Here is an 18,418-nt window from a genome sequence, read left to right as displayed (position 1 = left end):
ACATTTCGAACATGTTCTCCATTTGCTATTTAAACTCCTTTCCTAAGGCTTCACTGCTCCTAATCACAAGCAGTTCGTCAACATATAGTGAAACAATAAGCAAAGTGACTTCACCAATCTTCTTGACATACTGTTTAGACTCGCTAGGACTCTTTTAAAATCCCAAGCTTGCAAAGTGCTTATCTATCCTCACATACCAAGCTCGGGGAGCCTGTTTCAGTCCATATAAGACTTCTCTTCTTTTCCTCTTAACTGCGAACCCAGGAGGTTGTTTGTAACATCCCCCTCAGTGGAATCTTAGGATCGAAGTACTGTTCAAAATAGTAAGATAGGTAGAATAAGTCTAAAAGTGAATAAAGCTAAAGTAAGAACGGTAAGAGTGCGCATGTGACCCCTTGATGTTGGCAGACACTGGGTTAGCACATAGCGATTGAGTGTTAAGTTATAAGAAATTGATTCATGTAACGACCTGGTGGTATCGGAAAGAGTGAAGTTGGGACCTAATTTTCATAAATTATATTCGTAAATATTTTTATTAAATATTTACGGAGATATTTTAGAAGCGAATTGAGTTTTGATTAGGTAATTTTATAGAATTAGGGTTTAATTTAAGTAAAGGGACTAAATCAAATAAGTGATAAAAGTAGGAAATAATATTAATTTATAAGGTGGAACTAGATTAAGGGAGTTATTAAACAAATATATCATTATATAGAATTGTGATAGTGGACGGTTGTAGTTAATATTATATGCTTTATATGTTAAGTTTATTATAATGCTCAAGTTAAAATTTGAGTAAAAATAAAAATAAAATAAAAAACAAAATATAATTAAATAACAAATCTGTGTCATGGTTTGAAACGAAAAGCATCGTCCTGAGTCCATGTTCTTATGGTGAGAACATATGTGAAGGCTCAGGTAAAAAATGCTAACACCCAGCAATATGTAGGCTCTCTCAAAAGTCTGTTTGGACAGGTATTTAAATAGTTTGTTTAAACAGATTATTTGAACAACAATTGAATCATCAGTCTTGAACAACTTTAATCCTAACAAAATCAAATTTATAATGAATTAATCAAGGCCTAAATCTTGATTACCTAATCTAAAACTTTTAAAAATTGAATTGTGTAAGTCGGCTTTTGAAATTTGCATGAGAGCTACTTTAGCCTTGAAACATTTATACATTGTGTCAATTTGGCATTGGTTCTAAAATATTTAGTATAATTAAATTTTTTTACAGTTTAATTTTTTTGTAACTCTTTCACCTAAAAAGCTAAAAATAAATAAATTTATCATCTAAATTTGATTAAAAGTATACCAAAAAGGAAATGCCTAGAAACCCAAGATCATAATTTAATTAAAATAAATAAATTTATCATCTAAATTTGATTAAAAGTATACAAAAAAATGCCTAGAAACCCAAGATCATAATTTGCTTCATCAATGACAACCAACTCAAGCTAACAAAAGTTAATTAATTATTATTGAGAGGTATCAAGTTCTCAACCATTTAAAGTATATGGATAACAATGAATTTTACTATTATCTAATTTAATAATAAGAAATTAAAAAAAACTTTTGTTTTTATTTCTAGTTTACTTATCATGTATTGATTTGTATTTTAATGTAAAAATAGGATAAATTAGGTAATGGGTAAACATTAAGAGCTGTTTTTTTAAATAAAATAAAACTAATACAATGTATAAACATTTGAGGGTTAAAATCACTATTATGGTAATTTTAAAAGAGACACATTATTGTTCTGTTAGCCATTTTTTTCGAAAAAAAGAAAAAAAAGGCAAATAGTATGATCTACTAATAGACGAGTGATTGCCAATGTAGTTTAACTAGGGGCGGAACTAGAAATTTTTCTTAGAGGGGTCAAAATTAAATTGTAATTTTTATGATAGTAAAAATACAATGTCACAATTCTAATAGCTTATGAATTTATAATTTTTAAAGGATTAAATTAAAATTTAATAATTTTTAAGGAATAAAATATAATTTTAATTTTACTAATTTAAAATTTTAAAAATTTTAAAATAGTTAAAAAAATTGATTTTAAGGTGGGCCTGGCCCTGCAAGCCCTAGCTACGCCCCTTAGTTTAACCTAACAATAATAATAATTAAAGAAAAAAGTTACCAAAAGACTATCTGGGGTTTTATTATCTTATTGATTTGATTCAACAAGGCTTGATCGTAAAACTCCGAAACATCGTTAGCTCTTTATATTAGAACAACTGTTATGTGGTGTCTAGGGCTGAGTAACTGTGCTCATAATCTTCGACATCTCTTTGGCAGCTCCAGCAGCAGATCGTCCTTGAAGTTCATAATGAGCTGGACCAACTGGTACACAGCTCCCAGGGCCATTCACTAGATTGCAATTGCCGGTAGTACATGCAGGAACACCTCCTGAGCCGTATCCCACGCCAATCCCTGACCCTAGTCCGCCTGATCCTGACCCGATTCCAACTCCAGTCCCAGGTCCATTCCAGTTGTTTCCACCTGATCCAATTCCGACGCCATATCCAACACTATTTCCTGACTGACCTCCATTTCCGGTACCAAATCCAATACCGGTTCCTAACTGGTTCCCATTTCCAATACCATATCCAATACCAGTTCCTAACTGGTTCCCATTTCCAGTGCCATATCCTATGCCATATCCCATGTTATTTCCGGCCTGACCCCCATTTCCAATGCCATACCCGATACCCATTCCCATCTGGTTCGCATTTCCGATACCAAATCCCATGCTATTTCCTGATTGACCCCCATTTCCAATGCCATACCCAATGCCCATTCCTAACTGGTTCCCACTTCCCATGCCATTTCCAATGCCTGTACCTACCTGGTTCCCTTCTCCAATGCCATATCCAATGGCTGTACCTAACTGGTTCCCATCTTCAATGCCATATCCAAGGCCATATACCATGCCATTTCCTGAGCCACTTCCAACGCCATAACCCACACCAAGTTTTTCCTCACTAGGGTTTTTCATTGGTTCATGGACAGCAGGGTCCATGTTTTTGTGGGCATGATTGGTTTGATCCAACAGGAACCTATTAGCCGAACTGAAGCCTAAGGATAAAGAAACTGACAGAATAATGCACGTAAATTTTAGTATCGGGGATGCCATTTTGCTGGTTTTGTTTTTCTTTTCTTCTTCCATGCGAAATGAAAGGTATCATATCATTCTTTTATAGTGTGAAAAATGGCCAGTCAAAAGAAAGAGGATTTGAAAAGTGCAACGCAGAAAATGGCCATTGCCTTTGCTTGTTTTTTGATTCTTCTAATATGAGATCATGGACCTTACGTGAGTAGCCATTTACATGCCTTAATTTGCTGCTACACCATTTTCTCATTATTCACCACGCAAAACAGAAAGGAGAAAGAAAAGAATCTTAACAGTGCTTTGGGATTAATACATTATGACGGAGGTTTAGGTTACTTAAGCACTTTAGCTGGAAATATATAATTTGTTATTTTTCAATGCTAAAATGTGCTCCGTATTTGGATCAAGTTTGAATTTTGAAGTAATTTTATTAAGAGGATTTTAATTGAATATCACTTTAACTCAAGTTAAACTAAGTTCGTACTGAAAAATGGATACAAAAAAATGTGATCTTAGGGACAACAATATTTAAACCTATGTCATCTAAATACTTCTTGAGTGTCTATCAATTTTAAATTTGTAAAAGTAACAAAATAGTCAAAATATATATAGAAATAAATTTCCAAAATTTTATAAAAAATTATAAGAATCACATAAATAAAAAATAAAACTATATAAAATTATAAAAATTTAATTTTTTTTCCAAAATGGTAAACTCAAAACCTTAAGCAAGTAAAAGTACTAAATAAAGTTTATCATACTAAATTTATTATCTTTCACTTACTTTGAATTAAAAGAGCTTTCAAATATTTATGGTAAGTTCTAGCTTGAAATTTAGCTCTATTGTTAACAAATATTTTAATCTGTTTACTTTTTTAAAACTTTATTTGAATAAATTTATTTAATTCAAACTTTATTTTATTTGACTCGATTAAAACAATCTAATTCAAATTAGAATAATAAAATATGTCTCATCAATTTAATTAACTCTAAAAGATTTTCACTTGTTTAGATCAAACGTTGAATCATAAAAACATAGATTATAAAAGATTAATTAGGTACTATCCACATCCATAAGCATTGTGGGTGCTAATCTAGTTAGATGGTTTTTCTTATGAAAAGTTCCTTATGATATTGATGGCAATGGAGTTTCTATTTTGTCTCTTCCCTTGATTTGTTTGAGGCTCTACTATAATAATTTCAAAACTAAAATATTTAGAAAAACCCAATATAATAATTGCAAAGACTTATAAATTTTAAAAAAAATCCATTTATTTAAAAGATTATTTAGTTATCATTTTAGTTTTTCTCCCAATTATTTTACTCAGTTGTAGAAAAAATAATCAATAAATACAAATTTTCTAATAAAAACAACCTTAATCTATGTGGTTATGTCACTGGGGTTAACATTTCCCTTGTTACAATCAGAGTTTCAACATGCCCCCATCACCATGACACTGATTGAAAATCAAATTTATTCCCCGAGATTTTAGATATAAGATGTAGGGATTTACATGAAGTGTTTTTTTAAGAAAAATAAATAAAAATGACTATGCAACCATTACAAAAGTTTAGAATGACATTTAACCATTAAAAAAAACATTGGCTATTTGAACAAAAATGACTTTGTGCCATTATTATTTATTTTAAGTAACTTTCATAAGTAATGATATTCTACCATTGATGAAATTAACAGAACTCATATATAAAGAGAAATAAGTTTTTCTTAGATAATGCAACATTTTCGAAGAGAGCAATGAGAGTTCTCAAGATAACTCTTTAAAGGGTAGAGATAACTTATCATAACAATGTGATTTGGAAGATCATTGGTCACATACCTTTCATATGCTCAAATAGTTTGTTTTGTTAATATTCTTTAAAGAAATATATATATATATATATATATATATATATGTCTTGTTGACAGTGTAGCAATGAATACTATTCTTATGGATAGAAAGTATTTGTCTTATTTGGTACTGAAACAAACCGATATTACTGCAATATTTAGTAGAACAAAATTAGTTAAGAACTCTAGAAAGCTAAAATATCAATATCTAATTAAATAATTGAAATTTGTGATGATTCATTGGTTTTAAAAGATATTCACCATAAAATGGATCTCATATTGAGATTGTGAGATTGTGAATAAGGAAAAGATTGATTATATTTGGCATTTGATTTTAATGAGTTTGTGGATTATTAATTAATATTTGGTATTCAATTTGTGAATTATTAATTGATGGTTGCATAATTAACTGATGTTTGTGGTTTATTTGATATTTGAATTAAGCCAAGTCTCATATGAAAATTTGAATTGATTATGACCATCTCCATTATCTTCTTTCATCATCATTATCATGAACGCTTGAGAACAGAACATTTGACCATGTAATATCCACTTGAATTGTGGAATAATTTAAAAGAATGATATAATGACAAAAATGATAATTTTATCTAAAGCTTGTTATGATTAGATGCACTTGTAGTTTCAAGATCTCCCATCTAAAGCTCGGTATGATTAAATGCACCTGAAGTTACAAGATTTTAAAATTGTGAGCATGTGAGAGACTATTACTAATGAGATCTTATTAGAGAACTTTTCCAAATTTTCATCCTTCAAATGTGCTATTAAATAATGAGATATTAAATGAAAAACCCTAAAGCTCATCGTATTAGATTTGCTCCATTCTCTGAAGTGAATGTAACAATATATAAATTCATAATCTTTGATGTGGATGTAGTAAGTGACTATATAATAATCCTAAAACAAAGGATTGTAACAACCCATACTCGACCTAGACGTTATGGAATCCTGAGAGGTTACATAAGTTTGTTTTGATATCCAAAGTTTAGTCTAAATATAAATCGAAGTCAAACCCTATTTTTGTCCCTCTCCACAAACTTTAAGAAAAACTCATCATCAAATTTTGACAATTTACTTTAGAACCACATATATTCTATCCCTTAATTTACTTGCAACGGAAAGTCCTAAATTAGCGTAGCTTTGAAAAGCCATATTTGATCTTGGAAATTCAATTCTTTTAAGTTTGAAATGAAAACGTTCATGAAATAATTAAATCATTCCAAAGCAAAGATTAAGTCTAAAAATAGTCCTAGAAAGTCCAAATAATACAGTCCACAAGAAACATAAATGAAAACTTATCAGTACTAAAGAAAATGCAATTTAAATACTGAGGTCCTACCACGCCGACCCTCCCTAAGGCTGCTAGTTACTTGAAAGGATTCAAACTGAAAATGTGAGCTGACGAGCTCAGTGTGCGAACTAACTCAATCAATAAATTAGATACGCAAATTTCACAAAGAACACATATCAGATCATGCTTAGTTATAGATTCCAGATATTGTTCATTATTAGATCAGATGTAGAATCATTTTCAGAGACAGATACATAATCAGATGCATATATATATGTTCTACCCCCATCCACTACACACCATCTTGTTCATCCTTACACACCAATTAGGGTATTAAGTACCCATCCAACCACCCACACTAATAAGTGAGCATATGTCACTTTATAGAATCGTGCAGTCAAGCTGCAAAATACAATATATGGTAAACTGCCAAATTTAGATATATGTGGCTAAGCCACCAGATAAGACAGATAAATTAATCTGCCAGCACTTCCTCCAAAATATCATAACCCAACCCAATGCAAATAATCTTACTAGCAAATAATCAGAATACGAATATCATGCATGCATGCATTACAGAAATAGTCATGCTTTTAAAATTATCAATACATATATCATACATGTAACCCACATACCAAACACATTAACACATACGACATTTTGAGTTTTATTTAAGCAGTATGGACTCCACGAAGGGTCTAATTTGAATTACAGATTAAATCGACCCTAAATGAAAATTTCCAAAAAAATAGGCCACACTTCTGTATGACCCATATCGCCCAAATGACCAGCCCATGTGGCCCACACGAGCTACCTATCATACTTGTGTGATTTCACATGCCTCGGTGTCCTACACAGCCTACCTAAATTGATCATATAATCACACATGCCCGTGTGCCCCACACGACCTACCTGAATTGCCAGTGTAATCACACACGCCCATTTGCACCCACATGGCCAGCCACATGACCGTGTGGTGCACACGGTTTGCCACATGGCCAACCAAACGGTTGTGTCATAAAGAACATTATTGAATTCTTAGGTTTTTTTTCCAGATTTGTTCGTGAAGGTTTCGAGTTAGAAACACACACGTGAATATTTCTTGATGCAAAATCAACCACGAGACTTCAAGAACCTAAATTCAGTAATCATAGGACTAATTTTAGCAACATCAAATGAAAACTAAATAAAAAATTCCGGTCATATATGCCCACGTTTGGCTTTCAAGAAGACATTAGAACACTTACCTAATAGGAAACGACAACAAATCGATGTCTAAGTCACTGGAGGAGCACCAATTGCCTATCGATCTTCTCCTGACAGCTCGCAAATGATTAAATTAAAAACCAAAACACTTGAAACCCGTTTCCACAACATAAATCTTAATACGCTCGAAAACCTCAATCCAACAAATTTTCACAAGCTTACTTGACGATATGATCGCAAACAACCACAACACCAAGTTCGAAACCAATAGCAAAGAAGCAGGGAAAAACGAAATAATGAACAGGAGCAAAAGATGTAAGTAGCGGCAAACCAAGTAAAGAAAGAAAAATCAAAAAGCAAGAGCAATGGAAAAGAATGAAAAAAAGAAAAAGAAAAACTGCTATCAAAAGAGGAATAGAAGAAAATGACGTGAAAATGGGTGAGGGAAAATGTGTAAGAAGATTTTTGGAAAAAAATAATTAATTAAAAGTTTATTTACTTCAAAAAGAAAACCAACTCTATCTCACTAACAACTAATCAGATTTTTAAGAGTTTAAATTAAATCTAACTTCATCCATATAGGCCGCACAAAAATTGACGTAAAAATATTTTTATATGCCCACACAGAGATTCAAACTCAAGACCAAAGAATAAGCTAAAGCTTAACCACTAAATTAATAGGCTCATCCTTGACAAAAATAGCACAAAAATAAACATAAGTAAAATGCTTAGGATCAAGGATGAGACAAAAATACTTAAAACTTTGAAGAAATAGATTTGAACCCAGAATCTCCCACACCACTCACAACACCAAACCACCGAATCAAATTAATTCACTTAACAAAATTTAACAATCCAAAAACTTAAAAAAAAATTGGGCATTACAAGGATGGCCATATTAATTCTTCTTTCCACCACAAGTGAAAAAAATGAAGATAAATAAGAGAAGAACAAGAATTCCCAAGAGAAATATTTAAAGAGTGAAGATAACTTATGTTATTGATGTGATATGAAAGGTCATTGGTTGAGTACCTATTGCACACCTAAACATTAAGTGTGAATTGCATCCTTTTGTGGATTGTGATACTAATTACTTACTTATTAGATTTATTACTAGTAATAATTCTTTTCACCACTAGGAGTGGAGATATAGAGATAAATAATCGAATAACAATTCTCAACGTAACCCTTTAAAGAAGAGAGACAATTTATGAAAAGTCATTGGTTATATACATGTTGTACACCTAGAAATTTTAATATTCAATTAATGTTTCTTAACGGAAAGAAAATATATGACCTGTAGGCAATACAACAGTGCATATGACCTGTAGGCAATACAACAGTGCATACTATCAAGAAGTATTTTTCTTGTTTGGTAATGAATGAACCAATTTTGGTGGTACAAAATTGATTTGAGACTCCATAATAGCTAACATATTGGTACTCTATGTTCAATGTGGTAATGGAACATGCTAACCTTTCATTGTACAAAATTAATTCAAGGATCTAAAAGAGCTAATACATTGTTATCCGAAAAAATAAAGTGATAATTAATGCATTATATTCTAGTCGGACTCAAAGAAATTAATATGATTTAGAAAAAGATATTTGCTGTAATAGATATCATATTGAGACTGTGGATGAGGAAACAATTGATTTCTATATATTAAATATATTATATTGTGAAAGAATTTTGTATTGAAAATTATCCTATTTCCTCTAGTTTGTACTATGCATACATTAGAATAGTTAAACCACATGCAATAGTTAACTGGAAGTTTATATTAGTATAATTGAATCACATGAGATAGTAAATTGGAAGTTTACTAGTCCAAATATATTAATTAGTTGGCAAGACCAATTAGACCATTCCGATCAATAATGATACAACAATTGAGAATTTACATGGATATTAAAGAACTTGAAGATTCTTCATATTAAAGATTTTTCAAGCGTTGCTTGTTCTCAAAGAAGATTTATTAAATCTCACTAGAAAAAGTTGAGATTGAATCTCTGCATTTTTGAAAAAAAAAGGGGACCCATTTATCCAACAACTGGATGTTTTGATATAATTTTATTAGGTGCATCTGCAAATTAATCACATGTGAGTTATTAACTCGTAACCTGTAGTTTGCGAGATTATTTGTTTAATGTTTTGTTTATGAACAAAACTTTTAGATGCAATTGAGACAATTCTTAATAATGTTGGTGAGTTTATTTCTCAGGATTTAAATGATTATTATATGTTAGATTGTAGTGCGAATAACTATTTCAAATCTTGCTGATAGAATTTATGAAATAAATGCCTCCAATTAGTAGCTAAACCATATCTTTTGAGAAAAAAAAGTTTTTGTATATAAATATAAGGATATGATATTTTACATGAATTGACACTTGTAGGCATTATGCCAATAAATTATGTTAAATACTCCCCATTTAAAATTGGCTTTTGGTTAGGAGCCAAATATAACCCATTTTAGAATTTTTGAGTGTGAAGTATATGTTCAAGTTGCTCCACCACAATGCACAAAGAGGGTATTTAAAGAATGTTGGGAATATAGATTAATTATTAATCTCCTTGTCTTATTAAATGTTTTGATTGGATTGGAGATTCAATTATGATATGATTTTGTGATTACTATTTTTATTTGACAAGTTTTCCCAAAATTAGGGGGAGAGAACTAATGGTTGGATGAAATAATTAATTGGAATGAATTATCATTGTTTAGATCCTCATAGAAAGTAATTTGAACAAGAAGTTAAAAAAGATACTTCACTTTATTTCAAGTTAGTTGTCAGATGCATTTACAGACTTGATGGGAATAACAAGTGTTATGTACCAACTAATATTTTTTTTTGTATCAAACTCCTAGTAGGATAATCCATTAGAATAAGTGAAAGTAATCCATGCTTGAAGCATGGTATATCTGTCTGGTTCCAAAGATGAAATTTTTTGTAAAAGAAAAGAATAAATTTAGATGGTCATATAGTAGAGGCGGTGCTTCTGAAGAGACGTAAGTCATAACTAATTATTAAAACTTTAGAAAAGAATTAGATACTTAAAATTGAAGATGGAAATAGTGAAAATAAAGAGATCTCACTACACCAAAACAGGCTTTTAGCGGCGTTTTTAGTGGCGTTTGGACAAAAAACGCCGCTAAAAATCAAGCATTACCGGCGCTTTTAAGAAAACGTCGCTAAAGAACGAGTATTAGCTGCGCTTTCAAGAAAACGCCGCTAAAAATGAGCATTAGCGGCGTTTTCCAAAAAGCGCCGCAAAAAACCTAAGCCTAACGACATCGTTTTTTGAGTTTTCGGGGCTTTAGCGGTGTTTTTGAAGAAGCGCCGCTAATGATCAGGTCTTTAGCGGCGTTTTTGAGGAAGCGCCGCTAATGTTCGGGTCTTTAGTGACGTTTTTAAAGAAGCGCCGCTAATGCTCGGGTCTTTAGTGGCGTTTTTGAAGAAGCGCTGCTAATGCTCCGGTATTTAGCGGCGTTGTTGAAGAAGCGCCGCTAATTCTCGGGTCTTTAGCGGCGTTTTTTAAGAAGCACCGCTAATGCTCGGGTCTTTAGCGGCGTTTTTGAAGAAGCGCCGCTAATTATCAGATATTTTATTATTTATTTTTCCCCCCAAAATCGATTCCCCCATTCTTTTTCCCCCCCAATTCCTTTCTCCCCTACCCCGATTCCCTTCATTTTTGAATTTGCGACAATATGGGAAGTCATCCAAGCTATCACTCAATGCTTTTGAATTTGTTTTTTTTAGGGAAAAAGTTCAATGCTTTTTTAATATTTTCATAACTTTAAAACCCGCCAAAAGAAAATCTAGCCATAGCTGTAAGTTTAACCTCGTATCATTCCGCTCTGGAACATGCGTCTCTCCGCCGCGATTAACTCATTCAAGTCCTCCAATCTCATCTCATAGAAAACGGTACCTTCCCTCACTCCCAAAACATCCTAACCTGATCTCCATTTTCGTTAACTTCTACTGTGATCCCAGATAGGTAAGCTTCAACAAACCCTAGCGGGATGCATCGAACTGTCGGGAAAAACACTTCAGTCGGGGAAGGTTTCGAAGGTAAAGATATGGCCGGGATTCGCCGGCCAAGGAAGGTACTTTGAGTTTCACTCAAATTTGATTCCTGCATCCATCGATTTTGTTCGAGAATCGCTGTTGTGTACCTCTCTTTGCAAAGACGGATACAAGATTCGGACCGTTGAGCATTTGCTTTCGGCTTTGGAAGCTAAAGGCATCGACAATTGTAGAATTCAGATTCAAAATCTCGATTCTGAGGATACTGAGGTCGAGGTTAGTGCCATAATTTTTGTTCGGATATCAAAATTGAGTTTTAATTTGCTTAAAATTGTAAGTTTTGTTATTCATTTGGTTGTTACTTTTGTCACATTCTTTCCTTTTTACAAGAAAAGCGACTTTTCCTGTAAGGTATTGTTGGATAATAAAATGCATTATTTTACATTTCCTGTAAGTTTTGTTATTCATTTGGTTGCCTTTCCTACTTCAAAGGTTCACATATCTTGTGGAATTGACTTTCCAAAGGTAAATTCTTTTGTTCTCTGGTATGCTGATTGTTAACCACATTGAATTCAAATGGTAATTGTCTCGTTCGTCTTGCTTTACCTTTTCTTCTCTTTTTCAAGGGAAATAGGAAAACAGTTTAAGAGCTTATCCTTTTTAACTTTTAATCGGCTTGGATGTGGGTAATGTGCCACTTTTTAATCACTTGGTTATAAAGACATCACAAGAGATCAGTTTTGTGCATAATCTTTTTTTTTTGACACTTTTAGCTCAGTCGAAATGTTTCTAATATGTGCTTGAAGTTGCTGTGTATTCTAGGGGCTTTGGGATGTAGAAAACGACAATGATAGCCAACAAGAAGGCTGCGTTTTGCGGGTTATATCCCAGTTTTAGTCATTCTATCTAAAATGTTCTTTGCAGGTAAGTCTTTTTGGTGTTCTTAATAGATGTTTAGTAGTTAACTGTTGAGTAACTTTGGTGCTCTGTTGATGTACCATGATTCAGGATAATCACTTAGTTTAGATGCTTTATAAATGTTAATCCTGTTGTAATTTGTCCATTGCATTTCAAGAAATTTAGGTTGGTAATTTTCTTGAGCCAAATCTTTTAAAATTCATTGTGGAAATGCTTAATGATACTGTTTAGTTAATCATTTTTTTTTCATTTGAGGTTTTTATTGCATTTATGCCTATATACATGTAGCTTCTGTCCCAATTAAAACATTGTTTGGTTTTTAATTACAAGCTTTTCCATGCATATTGACTGAGAATGTATATATGCCTATATACATGCATATTGTGGAAATGTTCTTCTTTATCATTCTTGTTTTGGGTTTTCATTTTTTTTTTCTAAATGACTGACAGCTTCGATGCACCATTTTTTTGAACTTTTTTTTGAATCATTTAATTGGTTTAATTTATTTAACACGTTAACTGTTGTGGTGTGTCTTCTAACTAATGGAGATGCAACCTCTTAAGTTACTTTGATTCCTCTATTTATTTAATTCTGATATGCGGATATCTTGTGGGTTTTTCTGGCTGCTCTTTAGCTGGACATACATACAATCAGTATATGTCCAGCTGCTCTTTAGCTGGTTACATGATTTATTACTCAGTATATGTCATATTCATGTTAGGACCTGTTTTGATGTTTATTTTACAGCAGTAGGCGACTGTTTAAAGGTAAAATTTTAATTTACCCCTGTTCAAGAAAATTATGTTAGCTAAAACAATAAGCTCGTTGATTTTCTGACTTGCTTAATATAGATTAGTTGTTTCATGTTTGGAAACTTTTGATGCTCTTGGTCTTATGTCCTGCAGTCATTGACAAAAATTTGGTTCTCATTCTTCACTTAACAAGTCCAGTGGCACATACATATGTAAACTAGGAAATTGAAACAAGAAAGAAACGCAAAGCCAAAGCACATTGATACTCTTGAATGATAGTTATAAATGAATAATATGCCTGACTTGGCATTTATAAAACTCACATGCTTGAAGGATAGAACAGAAATTGCTGTTAGAATTGGATTGTCAGCTTTAAGTGTCTATGACGTGTTTGATATTGGTTTCATTGGAAGAATTCATTGGTTTCATTGGTTTCTCTGCTGATATCAATTTCATTTGTAAAAGCTTCCTGAAAATTAAGCATGTGCTTTGCTGAAGGAATTTGTATTTTTAAAATTTCATAATTCTATTTTGTAAACCATGGTAATAAACTTTAAGGTTCATGGATATAGATATATATATAGAGAGAGAGAGAGAGAGAAGTGCAGTAGGGACTGTAATTCTTTCTTAATTATTAGCTACTATTTGAGACCATCCAAGGTTAAGCTTATTCCATGTTTCTTATCTTGTGCATTCTTTTTTGTGTTTTTTTCATTGAGGGTTTCATAGGGTCTTTAGTAGTTTTTCTCTTCTTCATGTTTGATTGTTTATCATCAACCGAATTGACAAAAAAGCAAAGAAAAAGAAGCATGTATTTTATATATTTAACTTATTCACCCTCTTTCATGTGCTTCATATAACATTTATGTTATTCATATTTAAAATCACTAAAGGACATGTTTGGTCTCTTTTTTTAAAATTAAAAAAATCACTTCTCTTAACATCCGTGTATTATTTTCTTTGCAGAAATTCATATGTTGGCAATCTTTCTCTTTTCTATGAAATAGAGGAGAAGCTTAAGCAGGTGACTATGCTCAGTTTTCTTTTTCCTTTTACTGGATTCCTCTAAACAAGACCGAGTTTTGCTCCAGCATCTTTTTCACTAAGATGTCCTTGTCATTATTTACATTTTGAACAAAAATACTGTTAAAGATCATAACATGATTTATCCATCATAGAGCTGCTTGGTAGTAAGTTGATGAAATTTTTTATTCTGCATGCTACAATACTTGCATATTCTTTGATTAATAACTAACAAGAACGTGCATCTGAGGAAGAAATAAAATAACAGGTTTGTATGTTAAATTGGTGTCCATTTTATTTTAATTTCTTAATTTTCATCAGCTTTAGATCATGTGAATTTATATTTTTTTTATGCAAGCAAGGCTGAAGTTATATATTAGTATTCAGAAGGAAAGTTTAATGGTGTTTTCCTTTCAATTTTGTATTGGCATAAGCTAAACATGGTCATATTAAGTTTTCAACATTCGGGAAACTTTTACGTGCAACTGGGACTTAGGAAGCTTGCAATACTGGCTGAATCTTTCATGTTTAAACTGGCTTTTTTATGGATCTAATTGTCAGACAATTGGGTGCAGGGTCACAACGTTGTACTTATATCAAACCATCATACTGAAGCTGACCCAATCATCATCTCATTGTTGCTTGAGAAAGCAAATCCGCATATTGCTGAGAACATGGTGATTCTCTCTTGAATTAATTTCTCATTCTGAGCCTGCTGTAGTAGCCTTCATCTATGCCCTTGAGGCCTTGACTGTACTTGGGTTCTGTGGTTGCAATAACTGCCGGGATGGTACATAGCATGGCTATTACTGAAGATGGAGCATTATTTTATTGGGTTTCCTCAGATCCTCATCTTAGATGCCAACAGGTTCTATTCCATTGTCTTTGTTGATTTTAACTTCCCCTGGAGTGAAGCTTTTATTTACTTCATTTGGATGAATTTGTACAACTATATTCCCTTTGTGAGAAAACAATCGTAAGCATTTCTGCTGGTAAGTACTGGGCTGCTACTGCTACTGCTACATGTGGGATGGCAAGAAAAGTATGGAAAAGCCACCTGTTGCAACTCGGTTACACCGAGTTAAGGGAAAAAAGATCCCTTAAAGAGTTGATTTTGAGAGTTGGTCATGAGAGAATGTAACTTGTAAACAATTTTCTAATATAGAATGTAACTTGTAAACAGAACTTATGTAATTCTAATGTAATTCTAATATAGAATGTAAACAATTTTCTTATGTAATTCTAATATAGAATGTAACTTGTTTTAATTTTCTTAATTTAAATTCATTAATTTTTATATTTAGTTTTAAAGTTAAAATTTTAATAGAAATTTTAATTTAATATTTTTTATCCTTAAAAGTATATAGTTTAAAGTTTAAATTTTAAAAATAAAACATAATATAATATTTATGATAGAAATATATATTATTTAATTAAAATATTTTTTTAAGTCATGTTTTTAGTGGCGTTTGTGGGAAAAGCGCCGCTAAAGGTCCTGGTCTTTAGCGGCGTTTGTGGGAAAAGCGCCGCTAAAGGTCTTGGTCTTTAGCGGCGTTTTTTTCTGCGCTTCTGAAAGCGCTGCAAATACTTTTAGCGGCGCTTTTTAACGCCGCTAAAGGCCTAAAAAAGCGCTGCTAAAAGCTTGTTTTGGTGTAGTGTATTGATAAGTTATGTCAATATGAGAGACTTTGGAACCCTAAATGAAAAAGTTGTCGACAACGATTTTGTATGCAATAATGTTATTGAGATAATGAAAGAAAATGAGGATCTTGAATAAATATGTCGATAAATATAGACATGAAAAAACTTGGCCAAAATGGAAAGACACAATTTAAATTGAATTATATTTGTGAAGTTTTTCGACTAGTAGTCCAAACGTCTAAAAGTATAAAGCTAGTGAGGGTATAAATGAGCAGTTTTGTAAAAAAGAAATAAGAAAATAAAGTTTTCACTATTTCCTAACATTGATTATGAAAAGATATGATATTCTTTTGTGGTGAATGTAATAACCTTTAGATATATCATTAGTTTGACAGTTCATGAAAATATGACATGCGTTTAATGATTGTTATAAGTTTACATGAATCACTATATAGTGGAAGTTTATATTAAAATCCTTGAAGGATTTAGAATGATGGAAACATACAAAATTCTTGAGAAATTTTTCAATACGGTTGCATAAATATTTATATGAATTGAAATGATTTAAACATATGTTGTAAATTCAACTTAGTGAATAGTAGTTGAAGGAAGATTATAAAATGATCTAAAATATCCAAATGTATTTTTATAGAAGAGATTATGATCAAAGTTTGTTATGATTATCGTTGGAACTCTTAACGATATCAAAATATATTTGCCCAAAATTCTTCTTTACTCATAACATTTAAAAGAATGATGATATAAATGTTTAGCAAGTTTATTCAAGTGATCATTTGAAAAGCTAGTATTTAAGATTGAATATTTAGAATTTGAGATATCATGTGACGTTGTCGTGAGAGGGTAAATATGCATTGTACTATTTTTCCCTTAACCTATCGAAGTTTTGTTCTATTGCGTTTTCTTGATAAGCTTTTTAATAAGGCAACATATTATGCATATTATAAACATGTGTACTCTTTTTCCTTCACTAAGAATTTTTTCCAAAGGTTTTTTTTATCTTAGTATGATTCTAACAAGAAACATTATCTACCAATGGACATCAAAGGGGGAGTGTTATGAATATTTTATTATAAAGTGGATGTCCATCAAGATTAAGATAGTTTTAATGTGCTTTAGGACTCTAATAGTCATTAGAAGTAGAGTTTTATTTAGTTTATACTTCTTATGTCTATAAATATAAAGATTTTGGAAAAGCATGGTGGTCATCCCTATTAATCTATAAAAATACGTTATCTTTTGCTCTCTTATTTCCCTTGTTATTTACTCACTATATTATTTTATTTCATAATAAATTTTAATTAATTAAATTAATTTTAAAAAATTAATTAAACTAATCAATCGAACCTAAGTGTCAGCAAAAGTGATGCCAAGGGAGCTAGCAAAGGATAAGGGCCTCCTATAATGAAAAAATAGCACTTTTGATGTAACACTTCATACCCGACCCAATTGCCTGGTCTGAGCTACATAATGCCATATTCATTATTGGAGCAAATACGATTAACTATATTCAAATTCCATCATTAATCATTTAAATACGAGTATTACATGCATAAAACATGATATATAATCATTTTCGGGTCATATACAAGATTACAAAAGATCAATACTATTCCAGGGTCGAATAAGGACTAAACTAAAACATATTCAAAACTTTCCAGGTTGGTGTCGTGACTTCCAAGGCTCGGTATTTCGACCTTGAAGATAGTAGGCAAGCTTCCCAACTTGAGAACCAAATTGTAAAGTTTTCAAAATAATACAGAGTCAATGTCACGGCATCAAATAGGGAACATTGTGACGAGATTGTAACACCCTATACCTGACCCAATCGACAGGTCCAGATACAGAAGTGTCACCTCAACTCTGAAACAAAGCTTTGAACAAATTTCAACTAAATTGTAAAACTATCATGATTAAATCAACCAAATATACTTTCTTAATCATACATATCTTAGTTCACATATCATCATTAACAACTTAACATATTTAATTAGCTAGCTTACTAAGCAAACTTATAATTACAAATTCCTAGTTTAAAAATCTTAACAAGCAGACTTATGGAAAATTTACAAGAATAGTTTTAATACTTTGAATCGATTTCTCTATGTTGTAATTATAATACTACGGTTCATACTTAGTTACAAAAAGAGAATTCTGACCCTGAGGCTCAGCCTCTAGGACGCCTCACTATATGCAGATTACAGTTTAGTACACAAGTTCACTTAAACTTGAACGAATTTTGGCTTGATCCCTCTTCAACTCCTTATATAAGCCATTACCTAGAAAACATAACAAAAACTAAGTTCAAATGAACTTAGTGAGTTTCCAATATAATATACCATTTGTCAATTATAAGTAAAAACTTCACGGGTTTGATCTCCTATTTGACACCGCTTGCACAAGTAGGGTTCACACATTCTTCTTAGTGTACTCCTGTCCTCCCTTACATTGGCTCATCTTGAAAATTTGTACACTTTTTATCAGTAGAACAAATGCAAATTACCTTACCAATTATTTTATCGCGGATTAACATACAATGGATTAATTCTAGAAGA

General features: G+C 31.8%; 1 protein-coding gene and 1 non-coding gene across 3 annotated transcripts; one reads left to right on the top strand and one right to left on the bottom strand.

Moving 5' to 3' along the window:
• Nucleotides 1–2,254: 2,254 nt before the first annotated feature.
• LOC105767210 (uncharacterized) lies at nt 2,255–3,025 on the bottom strand. Its single transcript, XM_012586721.1, has one exon. It carries the CDS (start codon nt 3,023–3,025, stop codon nt 2,255–2,257), a length of 771 nt encoding a protein of 256 aa, XP_012442175.1.
• Nucleotides 3,026–11,644: 8,619 nt separating this feature from the next.
• Nucleotides 11,645–15,472, top strand: LOC105767209 (uncharacterized). Of its 2 annotated transcripts, XR_008195906.1 has the most exons (4): nt 11,645–11,787; nt 12,334–12,435; nt 14,148–14,205; nt 14,780–15,472. It is a non-coding gene; the product is annotated as an uncharacterized LOC105767209 (transcript). The 2 variants fall into 2 exon arrangements; XR_008195905.1 differs by lacking the exon at nt 11,645–11,787 and having other exon boundaries at nt 12,005–12,435.
• Nucleotides 15,473–18,418: the final 2,946 nt, after the last annotated feature.

Source organism: Gossypium raimondii, chromosome 5, assembly GCF_025698545.1.
Source record: "Gossypium raimondii isolate GPD5lz chromosome 5, ASM2569854v1, whole genome shotgun sequence".
Taxonomy (NCBI): Eukaryota; Viridiplantae; Streptophyta; class Magnoliopsida; order Malvales; family Malvaceae; genus Gossypium; species Gossypium raimondii.
This window is presented reverse-complemented; position numbering and strand designations above follow the sequence as displayed.

Bases quoted from the DNA above. Each gene is read 5' to 3' on its own strand.
- LOC105767210 (XM_012586721.1), bottom strand. From the start codon at position 3,025: ATGGACCCTGCTGTCCATGAACCAATGAAAAACCCTAGTGAGGAAAAA.